Source organism: Castor canadensis, chromosome 10 (assembly GCF_047511655.1).
Source record: "Castor canadensis chromosome 10, mCasCan1.hap1v2, whole genome shotgun sequence".
Classification (NCBI taxonomy): domain Eukaryota; kingdom Metazoa; phylum Chordata; class Mammalia; order Rodentia; family Castoridae; genus Castor; species Castor canadensis.
The window spans coordinates 112,087,398-112,101,409 of record NC_133395.1 but is presented as its reverse complement, the minus strand read 5'-3'; the positions used below and the strand labels follow the sequence as shown (position 1 = coordinate 112,101,409).

The following is a 14,012-nucleotide window of genomic DNA, read 5'->3' as shown; positions in this document are numbered from 1 at the left end:
GACTACATCTGCCCACCTCCTCCCATCACCCACAGAGGTATCTGGGGCTTCTACAGTCACAGCACTCTAGGGCCAAAGGAAACCTCTAAATACAAACAGATTTGCATGAAAACCTAGGGGTCTGCATCTGCAGCTAACAGCTCAGTTAACTTCCGGGACAGAGCAGTCAGAAGTGGTAGCAGCTGCCACCAGTTTCCTGGGACAGAAGTGCTCTCACGGCCAGGTTGGTACCAGTCAGTGTTTATTTAGACACACAGATAAAAGAACCTGGTGGTTCAAATAGCTTGTGCTATTTTTTCCTTTTGATCATATATATATATATATATTTTTTTTTTTTAAAAAGAACACATCAGCAGTCCCCTACATGCTTTCTTCCTACTGAGCAATATATACAGCCTATTATATATATAATATATATTTTCAATAGATAACTACATTCAAGTAATGAAACACAGGATTTACAGTTTCCCTCTAGGAGCAGAAGGAAAGCAAATTCACACACAGTTCACAGAAGAAGTACCATGAGCCCAGCCAGCAGGAGCCGAGCCCTCTTGGGGGCCAAGGGCGCAGCAGCGGAAGTCAGGACAATCACCCTACTGCTTACGCAGGGCAGCAGTGAGTGCAACTGAGGGTGGGCCAGCCTGCTCTGCCCAGGGGCTTGGAGGCTATGGTAGGGAGCCTCACTTGTCCAGGAGGTGCTCGAATTTGGGATTCACGAAGGAGAAGCCAGAAAAAGCCGTCTGATCCATGGAGTCGATGAGGTTCTTGTCACTGTAGGAAAGGCGTGGCTTCTCATTCAGGAACTCCTGGTCAAAGTTGTTATAGTCTCCTGGGGACTTCTGCAAGCAGAGGGCAATAGTGGATAAACAGGACCTAAGGGGAGGGGCCCTGGAGTTTCCCAGGACTGCCTTCTTAACACTTAGGCTTGGGATCCAGTCAAGCTGGACCAAAGCAGTCTTTCTCTTTTTTGGCAGTACAGGGGATTGAACTCAGGACCTCATGCTTGCTAGGCAGGCACTCTATCAGCCCTTTGTGCTTTATTTGTTTTTCAGATAGGGTCTCCCATTTTTGCTTGGGACCTCCCTCATAGCCAGAAGTACAGATGCATACCACTGTGCCTGGCATGTTTTTTGAGACAGGGTCTCACTACCTTTTTGCCTGGGCTGGCCCAGCTGAGATCCTCCTAGCTCTACCTTCCAAGTAGCTGAGATTACAGGCATGTACCCACTGCGCTCTGCTGAGAGCAGCCTTTCCTCAGAACAGGAAAGGGGCCTCTCCAGTGGCCTGACAACAGCCCCACTGCAGGTGGATGCTATTTCCCCAGGGGGATGAGGAAAGTGAGCATGGAGAGCTGAGCTGGGTAAGGACCGGTAGACATCCCTCTGAGCAGGAGACAGCAAACTACAGCCTATGGGTCAAACTCCCCAGCCGCTTGTTTTTGTGGGGCCCACAAGCTAAGAATGGCTTTTACATTTTTAAATGGCTAGAAAAAAACCTGAAAGACTATTTGATGACATATGAAAATGAAGTGAAATTCAAATTGCAGTGCCCAAAGATCAAGTCTTATGAGTAACAGCTACGCCCATCTGTTGACAGATTGTCTATGCCTGCTTTGAGACCATCTAGCCTTCTCTCTATTTACGGGAGAAGTCACCAATTCCCTGCTCATGAGGCTAGGGTAAGATGGTGGTCCTATCCTCTTACCATGTACCATGATGATGGTACAATCATTTGGGTTAGCACTGGAATTTGTTTTTTTGTAATGGTGCTGGGGATGGAACCTAGGGCCTGTATGTTAGGTAGGCACTCTGCCACTGAGCTACATCTCCAGCCCCTAGTACTACATTTTGATGGAATTTGAGCCAATATTCTTAAATTGGACAGCACAACATAAAAACTTGGCTTTCTGGGCCAGGCCTCAGTGGCTCACACCTGTAAACCTCACTACTTGAGAGACAGAGATCAAGAGGATCACAGTTCGAAGTCAGCCTAGGCAAATAGTTTGCAAGACTCCACCTCGAAAAAACCCAACACAAAACAGGGCTGGAGGAGTGGTATAAGTGGTAGAGTGCCTGCCTAGCAAGCATGAAGCCTTGAGTACAAACCCCAGTACTGCTAAAAAAAACCCCGGGATTTCTGGCTTCTTTTGAAAACTGGCAGATTAGAGCAGTGCTGGGCTCACTTCCTTCTGTTGTCTTATTTATTCTGCTCCTCAATTCTGACAGGTAGGCACTACTGTCTCACTTGTAGATAACGAAACAGAGGCTCAGAGAAATTACATCCTTGTCCCTTGGCCAGAGAGTGGTGGGAAAAGGATTAGAACTAGGTCTTTATGTTAACCTTTATTAATTTTTCTGTGGTATGACAGATCGCATGCAGGGACTCTGACATGCTGAGTGAGCATTCTGCCACTGAGCTATACCCCAGCACTGGGTTCACTTCCTGGTAGATCCACTTTTGGTGCTGAGTTCCCATAGGACTGCTGGCTACAGGTCCCCCATCCTCCAGTGTCAGGGGCTGCTGACCATCCATCACACCTGCTTTGTGTTTCTTAGTGTAGAGAAATATACCAAATTCTCAGGAGAGAGCCTAAAGCGGGCTGTGTGCTCTCTGATAGCTGGGACACTCCGTTATTTACTTAACCAGCTCAGGAGGCTCTGAGATTAAAGCTCTCTGCAGCCTCAAAGCACAAATGTGGGGCACACTGCAGGCGCTGCCCAGTGAGAACAGCATGCCCTGGCAGAGGAGGGGAAGCAAATGAGAGCAAGGGAGTTTAGCTGTGATCACAGAATGGCACCGAGCCCCAAATTCTGGTTTCTTTTTATTTTTTCTGGAGGTATTGGGATTAACTCAGGGCCTCAGCTTGCTGGGCAAGTGCTCAACCACTTGAACCACAACCCAGTTCTTTTTTTTTTTTTTTTTTTTCAGATAGGGTCTCATGCTTTTGCCTAGGCCAGGCCTCAAATGGAGATCTCTGCCTCCCAAGTTCTCTTTTCTGTTTTTTGAAATGGGGTCTCATTATATAGCCCAGGCTGGCCTCAAACTTGAAAGCCTCCTGCCTTCTCCTTGGAGTGCTGGGATTACAGGCATGTACCACCATGTCCAGCAAGTCCTAAATTCTCTGTGGCCACAAGCTGCTTATGCTCTCATGCTAGTCCCTAGTGGCTTCTGTAGAGACTGGGTCTGAATACAAACCATGTCTCCCCGCACCTAGAATGCCTCCTAGTTGTCCTCTGCCAGGCCTCATCTCCCCAGCCCTTCTCACATCCCTCTTCTTCCAAGGGGACATCTAACACCACCACATTCCCTGCATCCTAGGCTCCTGATGACAGACCTTCCCCACTGTAACTGATAGTGCGGCCTGTGATATCTCTTGTACTATTGTCTATCACAGTTATCATTACTATGCAAGTTTTTTTTCTTTTTTTTTTTTCCAGTACTAGGGTTTGAACTCAGGGCCTACACCTTGAGTCCCTCCACCAGCCCTTTTTGGGAAGGGTTTTTTAAGAGATAGGGTCTTATGAACTATTTGCCCTGGCTGGCTTCAAACCATGATCCTCTTGATCTTTGCCTCCTGAGTAGCTGGGATTATAGACATGAGCCACTGGTGCCAATCTACTGTGCAAGTTTCTTATCTGGGCTCTTCCAGCTCTGGGGCTGTTTCCCACTTCACTGTTCAGTCCAGCACAGTGCTCGCTCAACAGGGCTTCAGTATTTCTGATATTGAAAAACAGGTGGGATTGAGGGATAAATGGATGGAATGAGGAAGTGAAGCTTTAACCCTGGTGCCCAAAGCACAGTCTCCTGACACAGCAAGTGCAAGAGGATGTACATTAAAAGGTGGCTGACAGACAGGTATGGTGATATATGCCTGTAGTCCCATCTACTCATCTGAAGCAGAAGGATCTCTTGAGCCCAGGAGTTCTGGGCTAGTCTAAGCAACACAGTGAGATCCTGTCCTTTAAAAAAAAAAAAAAAGTGGGAGATCTATAGTCCCAGTGTTTGTTGAATGACTAAGCAAGGAAAGAGAGGATGAAAATACAAGGGAGGAGGCTGTGACTGAGCATGTCAAAGAAGATCAAGGAAACAGGTTTGCTGGAAGAAGGGAAAGGAGAGGAGTGTTTGAATGGTGCAAGAGAGAGACAGCAAAAGAGACGCCCATCCCAGAAGGCAGTGTGGTGGTGGGATCACATACCACTTTGGGCTTGAAGGGTGGCTCCACCTTCCGCTTCTCCAGCAGAGCCCAATTAATGGTCTTGAAGAAGGGGTGGGTTTTGATGTTTCCTGTCACTCCCAGCCTCTTCTGTGGGTCTCTTTCAAACAGCTGAAACCCAGCAAGAGCTCTGGTTAATACTCAAGGTCATGGGAAATTGAAGCCTCAGCAAACTGCCAGCAGGCTCAGGGATACCAAAGCAGGCCTGGCCCAGCCCAGGGTGCAATTAGGGAGCTCTGAGACCAAGGGGGGCCTCTGAGGTCTGCTGTGCTCCTGCGTTGCCCCAGAGACACAGGCCCTGGCCCAAGGCATCCAGGACTCTGCCAGTGGGGCACTGTTGAGATCTCTCTGCCAAGTACAAAAGTGAACATCACAGGTTTATACATACCTCCCACCTACATTGAGACAGGTCCTCTCAACCCCATTTTGCAGAGAAGGAGACGCACTCAGATAGGGAGCTTGCATGACCACTTCCAAGGTCACCAGCTAGTCACAAAGCCAGCACTTGGCCTTAGGTCTGTCTCCTAACCCTAAGCTCTTATTCACCATGACAGGCTGATTCCATGCCCCAACTCAAATAGGAGTGCCTGGGAACACGCAGACAGAGCAAGACCCCTGGCCGTAAGCAAGGCAGGCAGCTACTCCATAGACAAGCAGCTGCCACCCTCCCATAACCCAACATCACCCAGCCAGGTCTCTTACCTTCTCCATGATGTCCTTGGACTCCTTGGTAATCCAGCGGGGATAATGGGGTGTGTCCACTCGGATGGACTCAAAGAGTTCGTCCTCATCATCCCCATGGAAGGGGGACTGACCAATGAGCATCTCATAGAGGAGGACCCCAAAGGACCACCAGTCCACGGAGAATGTGTATTTCAGGCCCTGAAGGATCTGGGGAGGAGCAGCTGTCAGGGGTTGGGTGCTGGCACTGACGGGCACAAGTCCCCACTGGACCGCTAGATCCTTGTGGAACTTTCCCTAGACCCACTCTGATAAGGAAAGGAGTCTGACTGGGCTGGGGGCTGGAGGCTTGAGGGTGCCTGCTTACCTCGGGGGCAATGTAGTCAGGGGTGCCGCAGAAGGTGCTGGCTCGGTTCTCCCCAAATATGTTCTCTTTACACATCCCGAAGTCAGCAATCTTGATGTGGCCATCCCGGTCTAGCATCACATTGTCCAGCTTGAGGTCTCTGAGGAGTGAGGACAGGACAGAGAGCCATCAGGGGCCATTTCCTCCCTTCCCAACCCTGCTCCCACATGTCCACTTTCAGCCCTGTAAATCCAGGACTTTCCCAAAGAGCACAAAGAATGAGGAAGAGAAAGGAAAGCAGAAGGAGAAAGAGGTGCTACAAGTAGGTGCTTCCTGTAGCCACATACTGTGTGCTAAATGCTAGACACACAACATCCTACTTCCCCAAAGCCCTCAGTGAGGCTCAGAAGAGTGACTCAGCAGCAGATGGGACCCCTGGCTCAGGTTTGTCTGACTTCACAAGGGCAGGGACCATGTTGATTTCTATGTCATTAAGTCATTTGAGTAGATAGCTATGCACATGGGAATAAGTATAGAAATGAATAGAAATGAGCATACAGTGCAAAGTTTATTTCCACTAAGCTTAACTGGCAGGCATTGCCTAGAGAGATTCTAGGCCTGGATAAGCATATTATAAAGTGCATCTCATCCCAACCACCTTTTTTTCTTCTTGGTGGCACTGGGGTTTGAACTCAGGGCCTCCCTCTGCCAGTCATTTTTTGTGATGTTTTTTCTGAGATAGGGTCTCCTGAACTATTTGCCCAGGGCTGGCTTTGAACCATACTCCTCCTGATCTCTGCCTCCTGAATAGCTAGGATTATAGGCTTGAATCACAGGCACCTGGCTCACCCCCACCTCTTAATATTTGAATGACAATATGATACACATGGTCCCACAGATTGGTTTTCTTTCTTTCACTTTCTTTCTTCCTTTCTTCTTTCTCTCTCTCTCTCTCTCTCTCTCTCTCTCTTTCTTTCTATGTTTTGCTTTTTGAGATGGGGTTTTACTATGTAATCTAGGCCAGCTTTGAAGTCAAGATCCTCCTGCTTCAGCCTCCTGAGTGCTGGGATTACAGACAAGTGAAATCATACAAGATCACATGGGTCGGTTTTCTACTTGACAACATAGCTTGGCATCATCCCACATCAGTATACAGAGAGTGGACCTCTGCCTTTTTGATAGGTGTATAGTACTCAACCATCAAATTGGACCATAATTTATTGGATGAGTATTTATGGAACCCGTCGCTACTGGTGAAAGCTTAGACAATATGGAGGAGTTGGTGCAGGCCCCTCAAGAACTCCCAACAGCCCCAGCAGTTGTACCTGTAAATGATTCCTTTATTGTGTAGAAACTGCAGCCCACAGATGATCTCAGCTGCATAAAACCTGGGCAAGAGATAGACAGCATTCTGTAATTTTTGCCCACAAGTTCCTTCACCCCCATCCCCAGGGGTAGGAAATGCCACAGATAACTCCATGGATAACCTGGACCTGATCAAGCACTTCTTGCATCAGGCAAGTGGGGGCTTGCAGCCCAGCCAGTTTTGAAAGGAAAGCACCCAAATAAGCCAATTCTCCATCAGAGGAGTGTGTGATTTAAACAGATATATGTATGGTACACCATGCATATGGTTAGTTTGGGGCTTGCAAATGGGGAAAAGCATCACAGTGCTTTCTGTGGTGGGCAGGCATACTCTCTAGGAGGCTTCTCTGGCTGTGGCCCAAAAAGGGGACAGGATCCAGTATGTCTGTGCTGTTCCTTGAGTCAGACCTCATTCACCACCCATGGCTTCCCAAGCTTTGGGGTAGCACAGGTGACCCCAAGTGTCCCCAACTCCAGATCTGGCTTAGCGTGGCTTTTCCAGGAGGCGGAAGAAGGAATGGAGGGAAGACTGGCATTGGGGCCATCACTCTAAGCCAGTGACACCCCCACATACACACACACAGGGCCCTCACATACGTGGCACGGTAGAGTTCAAAGCGGCCTTTGTCCTGGATGTGGTACATCAGGTCCCCTCCATTGAGGAACTCCATCACGAAGAACAGGTGGTCCTGGGGTGAGGCAGATTGGTGAGCAGAAGCAGAGGGAGAGGCAGGGGGCTCCCTTGCTGAGGGTTATGGTACCAAGCCCCAACAGGAAACAGAGGGGATAGGCCTTGGGCTAAGGGAGACAAATGACCTAGGAGAAGGTGTGAACAGGGAAGATGGTTCTGCCTTGGGGAGGGGGAGGGAGCTGTGGCATGTGGGCAATGGCTGGGGTGGGGGGCAGAAACCTTGGTCTGGAAGGTGCAGATGAGGTGGGTGAGGAAGGGATTCTCCCAGGCGAGCGCCAGCACCCGCTTCTCCACCATGGTGCACTCCACATCGTCATCAATCAGCACCACATCCTTCTTTAGGTACTTGACAGCGTAGTACTGTCCTTTGCCCTTCAGCTCTGCAAGCAGCACCTGTGGGGACAGGGAGGTAAGGATGCTGAGCAAAGGCCCTGCCCACCCACAGACACCCAGTCTCTGCGGCCCAACCAGGAAGAAGTCAGGGTACTCCTGGGCTCTAAGCGCTGGTCCCTCGGGCTGCCCAGCCCACACAGCCCCTCACCTTGCCAAAGCTGCCTTTGCCCAGGACCTTGTGGAAGGTGAAGTTCTCAATGCTGCACCTGGTGCTGCTGCCTTCCCAGATCTTGCCGTAGGTCCCATTGTTATCTGTTGGGGAGATGGTGCCTTTAAAGTCTCAGTTTGCAAGACTCTCTCCCCAGGAGCCTAGGGGTAGGCTGGGGTAAAGGGCCTTAGAGAGGAAGGGGTTGCCTCCCCACTGGTGTTATCTCTTTCCCGGTCTCATTCAACAGTGGGAGGGAGGACAGGCTGCTTTCTGTATGCTGGTGGGAATAGGAGGTTTAATTGGGGAAACAGACCCGGTTTTACCTGGAACATCATCACCAGAGACTCCTGGCTTCTTCTCGAAACCCTGGTATATTCCAACATGCTCTGGCACACCCGGGCCGAGCTTCCGGGAGGATCTCTAGGGAGGCAGCAAAGGCAGGAATCGGGTGGTTAGGCCATTGTCACAACTCCCAGCCCAAAAAGGGGAGCCCCCAAACCCTAACTCCCTCCTCAGTACCAAGAGGGGATAACAGAAGTAGATGAAGCCAAGGACCCCAAAGCTGTGTGTGTTGTGCACATGCACACAGACATCCTCCTCCCCAACAGCACAGGGAAGCCTCAGTATTCTAGAAATCACAGATTACAAACAGAAGTCTTGCAAACAGATCCCCACTTTCCTAACCACTTAATATTTGTTTAAACTTTGTTTCTCATTGGTTCTACAATTTTTTTCTCCTGTAGGGGGGATTGAACCTAGGGCCTTGAACTTGCTGGGCAAACGGCTCTACCACTTAAGCCACACCCCTGGCTCTATTGTTTTTATATTGTTTTTAAGAGAGGGTTGAGAGGGTTTCACTTTTTGCCTACGTTGGCAAACTAGATCCTTCTGACTCTCTGCCTTCCAAGTAGCTGGAATTATAGCTGTGTGCTATCTCCCCAGTGTGATTCTAGAATTTTACCCTAAAGTTTTGTGGAATCTCTAGAGTTACACACACACACACACACACACACACACACACACACACACACACAGTCTCTTACTTCAAAGTGTTCCAATACCCAACTCTGCAGTTCCCCAAGTTCACCCTTAAGTAAAAAATTGCTTGAGCTGGGCGCCAGTGGCTCACACCTGTAATCCTAGCTACTCAGGAGGCAGAGATCAGGAAGATCATGGTTCAAAGCCAGTCCGGGCAAATAGTTCATGAGACCCTATCTTGAAAAAACCCTCACAAAAAAATGGGCTGGTGGAGGGGCTCAAGGTGTAGGCCCTGAGTTCAAATCCCAATACCACAAAAAAAAATTGCTTGAATGACGAATTCCTCATGAGTACAAGCCCAACTCCCTTTGCCACCTAAATTCCACCCGATCTTCCGGAAGTGGAATCTGGGTATAAATGCCCCCACTAGAGTTCCCCAGGATTGTGGTGCACCTTGACTACCTCCTGACCCCCCTGCCTGTGTGCAGGATCCCATGGCACCTGCCCACCTGGCTGACTTGGTTCAAGGCCTCGGCCAAGAGCTTCTGGTTGATGCCACAGAGGTTGGCCACTTTTTCCCGGCACTTGTGGTGCACATTCATGCCGCAGTCTGGAGTGAGGGAGAAGGCCACTAATGTCAGGACTCAACCAAGAGCAGAGAGGGGAAGAGGGGGGAGTGGGAGAAAGGAGAATTTTGGTGAGGGCTGCTAGGCTTCCTGACTTTAGGGGGAAGAAATCTGAAGCCATAATGAGCATTTCAAATATTTCATAATTTAAATAAAAGAACAAAGAAAAAGTTAGAAAATATGGAACCTAATTCTGAGACCTCTAAAAATTACTTGAGGGGGGATAAAGGAGAAAGAGGGAGTGGTAAATTTAAGATATATTTTAAGCACTTATGTAAATGTCACAACGTATCCCCTGTACAACAATAATATACTAATTATAAAAATATTTTTAAAAATACAAATAATTATCTGGGACAAGTGAGACAAGTTGCTTTTCCTCAGGGTCTCCAGTTTCTCTGTAAGAAGCTTGGGTAAGGAGAGGTCTGGGAGCAGCATCTACCGAGCACCTGCTAGTGTGCAGCATCTTGGTTAAGTGCTTCCACCTGCTGAATTCACACTGGAGGGTGCAACTCAAAAGAGGGGAGCCACTTATCTGGTGGTCACACACAGCAGGTAAATGGCAGAGCCAATCAGGACAGTGGGGAGGAGCCACTGAAGCCTCACCCCCGTGACATCCAGGAATGAGGTGTACCCAGAGGGGATTCCTTTGACTTTAAGACCAGAGTGACTGTGTGATGGCAGCATAAGGGTCTGGGGCTTATGGGGTTCAGGTAGGCAGCCCAGGAGCTGCATGGCACGCACCTTCACACTTTAACCCCTGCTTCACCAGGCCCCACAGCAGGCTGCCACAGTGGTCACAGAAGGTGGGGCTCATGTAGTTGTGAACCTTGAACCGGTGCGGCATGTCAATGTTGAAGCGTTCTTTCTGGAACTGGAGGAGAGGAGTATCAGGTCAAGGGTCAAATGCCAACCCCTTCCCCAACCCCCGGCTCTCCCCAACCTCATGGTTTGCAAGATGTCAGAGAGAGCTCCACTGGGGACTGGGAAATCTAGAGGCCCAAGGAGCTCAGGCAGAAGGCAACGAAAGACGAAGGAAAATGGGGCTGGTGAGCCCACATGAAGGGGGTGGGGACCCAGATCCCTCCCACCCAACCAAGCCCCAAGATCCCCAGGCCCTAGCTCACAATGGTGTCTCGGCTGTTGGCTGCAGTGCCAGTACACCGGCCGATGATCTTGTCAATGCATTTCTTGTGGATGGCGGCGTTGCATTCTTGAAGTGGTGAAGGCCCAGGAGTGGGAGGGGGAGGCATGGAGAAGGGCAGAGTCTGTGAGCTGGCACTGCTGGCCTGGTCCAGCCCTCCACACAAAGCCAGCCTTCTGCCTGGCCACCCACACTCTCACCCCACACAGGCCTGGGCCCAGGGCTTGATTTTTCCCTCCTCCTGCCAGTCCTGGCTGGAGGGGCCAGGAGAGCATGGGGCAGTACAACAGGCCAACCTGCAGGGTCTCAGAAATTAGGGAAGCTTTGTGGAGTCCTAAGGAGCAGGGATGTGAGGGGTGCACGCGAACTGGAGTATAAATGCCCCTTTCCTTCTTCTATGTACCAGAACAGCAAACAGCTCCTAAACACTCTCTCACATGTACACACAGACATACCCCAACACAAAGACACCTGTACATACATACAAAGCATGTGCAATCATAAAACTAGACTTCTTATGTTTAATGTTTAATGTGGTAAAACACAGCTCTACATATTTTATCCTATTGGATCTTCACAATGAAACTATTATTCCTAGCTTGTGGATGAGGAAACCAAGGTACAGAGAAATTAAGGAACTTGCCTAGGGCCATACAACTAGGAAGTAGAGCAGCTGTGCTCCATAACACCAGCAGGCAGCGCCTGCATGTGCTGTCATGGAGAAAGGTATGCTCACACCTGTGGACACCCGTATCCTCCTAGCTCCTAGCACATGCTGCTAGGAGAGTGCACACACAGCAAGGTAGCCCTGGCACAAACTGAACATGACTACCATAACTCCCACCCCACTTCTGACGAGGGAGCATTCACATGTACATAGTCATACAGAGCCCATGACAGGCACACCATCCTGACCAGCAGACATGAGCATTGGTACATGCAAGCACACACACATGCACAAGCTGGGCTGCAGAGATACTTACGCCTGCACTTGTAGCCTTGCTTGTTGAGTCCCCTGAAAGGCAATCCCCAGTGGGATGAGTGAGAGTCAGCTCTTCTCTCCCCTGTGCCATCCCCAGGAGGCACACCAGTCCTCACCAGACAAATTCTTTGCACACAGAACAGAAGGTGGGCTGCCCAAAGAAGGTGGCAATGAACTCGTGGTTCTTGATGTAGTGGATTTTGGCCTGTTTGATGGCTCCACGGCGGTTCATTGTTGGGAACATGGCCTCCTCCTCACCACGCATAGACTGCTTGCAATCTGGGGACCATGGAACAGTGAAGTTAGTCCTGGTGTCCAGGAGGAGTATCCTCCCCAACCAGTGCTTCTCAGAGTGGCCCCAACAGATCTCTGATAGCGCTGCTTCTTTAGACCTCAGAGTGGGCTTGGCTGCTGACCTAGCAGGTAAGCCTGTCCCCATCCAGGTGGATGTCTTACCCCCGTCCTCCAGAAAGTACTGCACAGACATCAGCACCTTGGCCTGGGGCTGCAGGTCCAGCTGTGGGGGCGGGAGGGAGGATGACAAGTCAGTGAGGGCCTGTCCTGGGCCAGGTCCAACTCAGAACCCACCCCCATGGCTAATCTCCCAAGGCCAAGGGAGCCCCTAAAGCCTGGTCAGACACCTGTCTGCCCAGTATAGGTAGGGCCCCACCCAAGCCCCGCCCCACCCTCACCCTGGGTATTATTACATTTGGGGAAGTGAAAGGCTCTAGCCCACACCCGGCCAGGCCACATGGCCCAGGAACAGAGCAGGGAGGGAAACTCCCAACCCACGCCCCGCTGACCCAAAGCAAGGAGCTAAGAATGGTGTCCCTACCCCCATGTGCACGTGCAGGCAGACACTCAGCCTAATACACCATGCTGGTGCTCTCTGGGACAGTGCTCCTCACACAGACTGAACAATCCAGAGGGCTTGGCCACAGCCTATATTCCCTCACCTCCCACAGGATAACACTTGAGGGCGGACATTCTCCCTTAGGAGAGTGGATAAAGTTCACAGCCAGGGCTGTGCTTTGTGTCTGTGCCTGACACTCCCATCTGGCCCATTCACCCCTTACTGGTGGCTGACTAGAACTTCCGATAGTCACAGGGCCTTTTCTGGTGGAGACATCTTGGCTGTAGGAGTCCACATCTAACCCAGAGGAGTTCTGCCAGTGCCACCACAGCTGCACATGGCCATAGGTATACAGTCCCAGTGTTAGCAAGTGAGTAAGCAGGACATCACTATTCCCTTCTCCCACCTCCTTTGATGCTAAAGATCATGATGCTCCCCATGTCTGCCTAGACCTGGAATATCCATCCTCACAGATTCCAAACAGAACAGGAATAATGGGTGCTTCTGAGAAGGGGTCCTGGGGGCCGGTGTTGGGGCAGGCACACAGCTTTTGCACAGTTGTTTTGCCTTTTTCAAATTAGCAGAGAAAGAAGTCTCAATATGAGGATGGCTTCCTTCAGCACCTTCCATGTGCTGCAATAAGCCCTTGATACTAGATGCTAATTTCAACTAATGACAGACCCTGAAGTGGGGACTTGCAGTAGCTTCTCCTTTTACAGAAGTGGCAACAGAGGCTCAGAGGGCCTCAGGGACCTGGTAAATCACAGAGCTAAGATTGGAGCCCAGGCTGTATTGGCTGTAGCACTGCACTCATGCCAGGCCCCTTGCACCTGTGCTCATTCACCCAGCCCATTAGGGTGCAAACCCACACGCACATGCAGTACCATGGTTCATAAATCTCTTACCCAGAACTCAGCCTTGCCATTATTCTTCTTGCAGCGCTCAGCCAGCACTGACACACCCACAGTCACCTCGGACACTGGGTCCTCAGCTGCCCGCATGAGCACAATCTGGATGACTCGGCCCTCATAGATGTGGGCATCAAATGTTGACTTCCACTCAGGATACATGGTTGGCTTCTTCTGCACCAGTGTCTTCCCTCGCTCTGCCATGGGCACAGGCAGGTAAGGTCAGGCTACAGTCCCACTATCCCTCCTTCCCTGGACCTCCTCAGCCCTTGGCCTGGCAGAATCTGCCTACCTCTCCTGCCCAAACAGTCTGCTATGGTTCCCCAGTACCAAAATGCCTGTGTCTCTAGGGTGCCCTGGTAGGTCCACCTCTAGGCCTTTGCTCCTGATGTTCCCTCTCCTGTGACCCTTTTCCTCCAACCCCACTTAAATGTCCCCCTTCTCTTATGCCTTCACCCATGAACACATGGTAAGAGCTTCATGTGCCATCCACAGTACTGGAGGCAAAGAACATGGCCTGTCTTCTTGGAACCCCAGTTCTGGGCAGAGATACAAACCAACTCATCTCTCAAATAACTGTTAAGTCACAACTGTGATGAGGTTAGAGGGCAAGGCCAGTGGTTCTAACTTTACCTGTGATCAAGTGGCCTGATCTAGCCTAAGGGTGAGGGGAGGCTTTTTGAA

At 50.3% G+C, this 14,012-nt stretch overlaps 1 protein-coding gene across 5 annotated transcripts in view; it reads right to left on the bottom strand.

The window, feature by feature from the left end:
* Positions 1-224: 224 nt before the first annotated feature.
* The window catches only part of Prkcd (protein kinase C delta), a 30,838-nt gene continuing 17,050 nt past the window's right edge, over positions 225-14,012 (bottom strand). For all 5 annotated transcript variants that reach the window (XM_074043937.1, XM_020175204.2, XM_020175205.2 and 2 more), the window contains 16 exons: positions 13,326-13,525; positions 12,024-12,084; positions 11,684-11,846; positions 11,569-11,600; positions 10,569-10,654; positions 10,186-10,315; positions 9,325-9,425; positions 8,161-8,257; positions 7,838-7,941; positions 7,516-7,689; positions 7,203-7,294; positions 6,566-6,628; positions 5,262-5,400; positions 4,916-5,104; positions 4,196-4,324; positions 225-839 (listed from right to left, as the gene is read on the bottom strand). In XM_074043937.1, the coding sequence (XP_073900038.1) occupies positions 681-839; positions 4,196-4,324; positions 4,916-5,104; positions 5,262-5,400; positions 6,566-6,628; positions 7,203-7,294; positions 7,516-7,689; positions 7,838-7,941; positions 8,161-8,257; positions 9,325-9,425; positions 10,186-10,315; positions 10,569-10,654; positions 11,569-11,600; positions 11,684-11,846; positions 12,024-12,084; positions 13,326-13,525 (1,919 nt within the window). In that variant the 3' untranslated portion in view covers positions 225-680. The remainder of the gene's footprint in view (positions 840-4,195; positions 4,325-4,915; positions 5,105-5,261; positions 5,401-6,565; positions 6,629-7,202; positions 7,295-7,515; positions 7,690-7,837; positions 7,942-8,160; positions 8,258-9,324; positions 9,426-10,185; positions 10,316-10,568; positions 10,655-11,568; positions 11,601-11,683; positions 11,847-12,023; positions 12,085-13,325; positions 13,526-14,012) is intronic.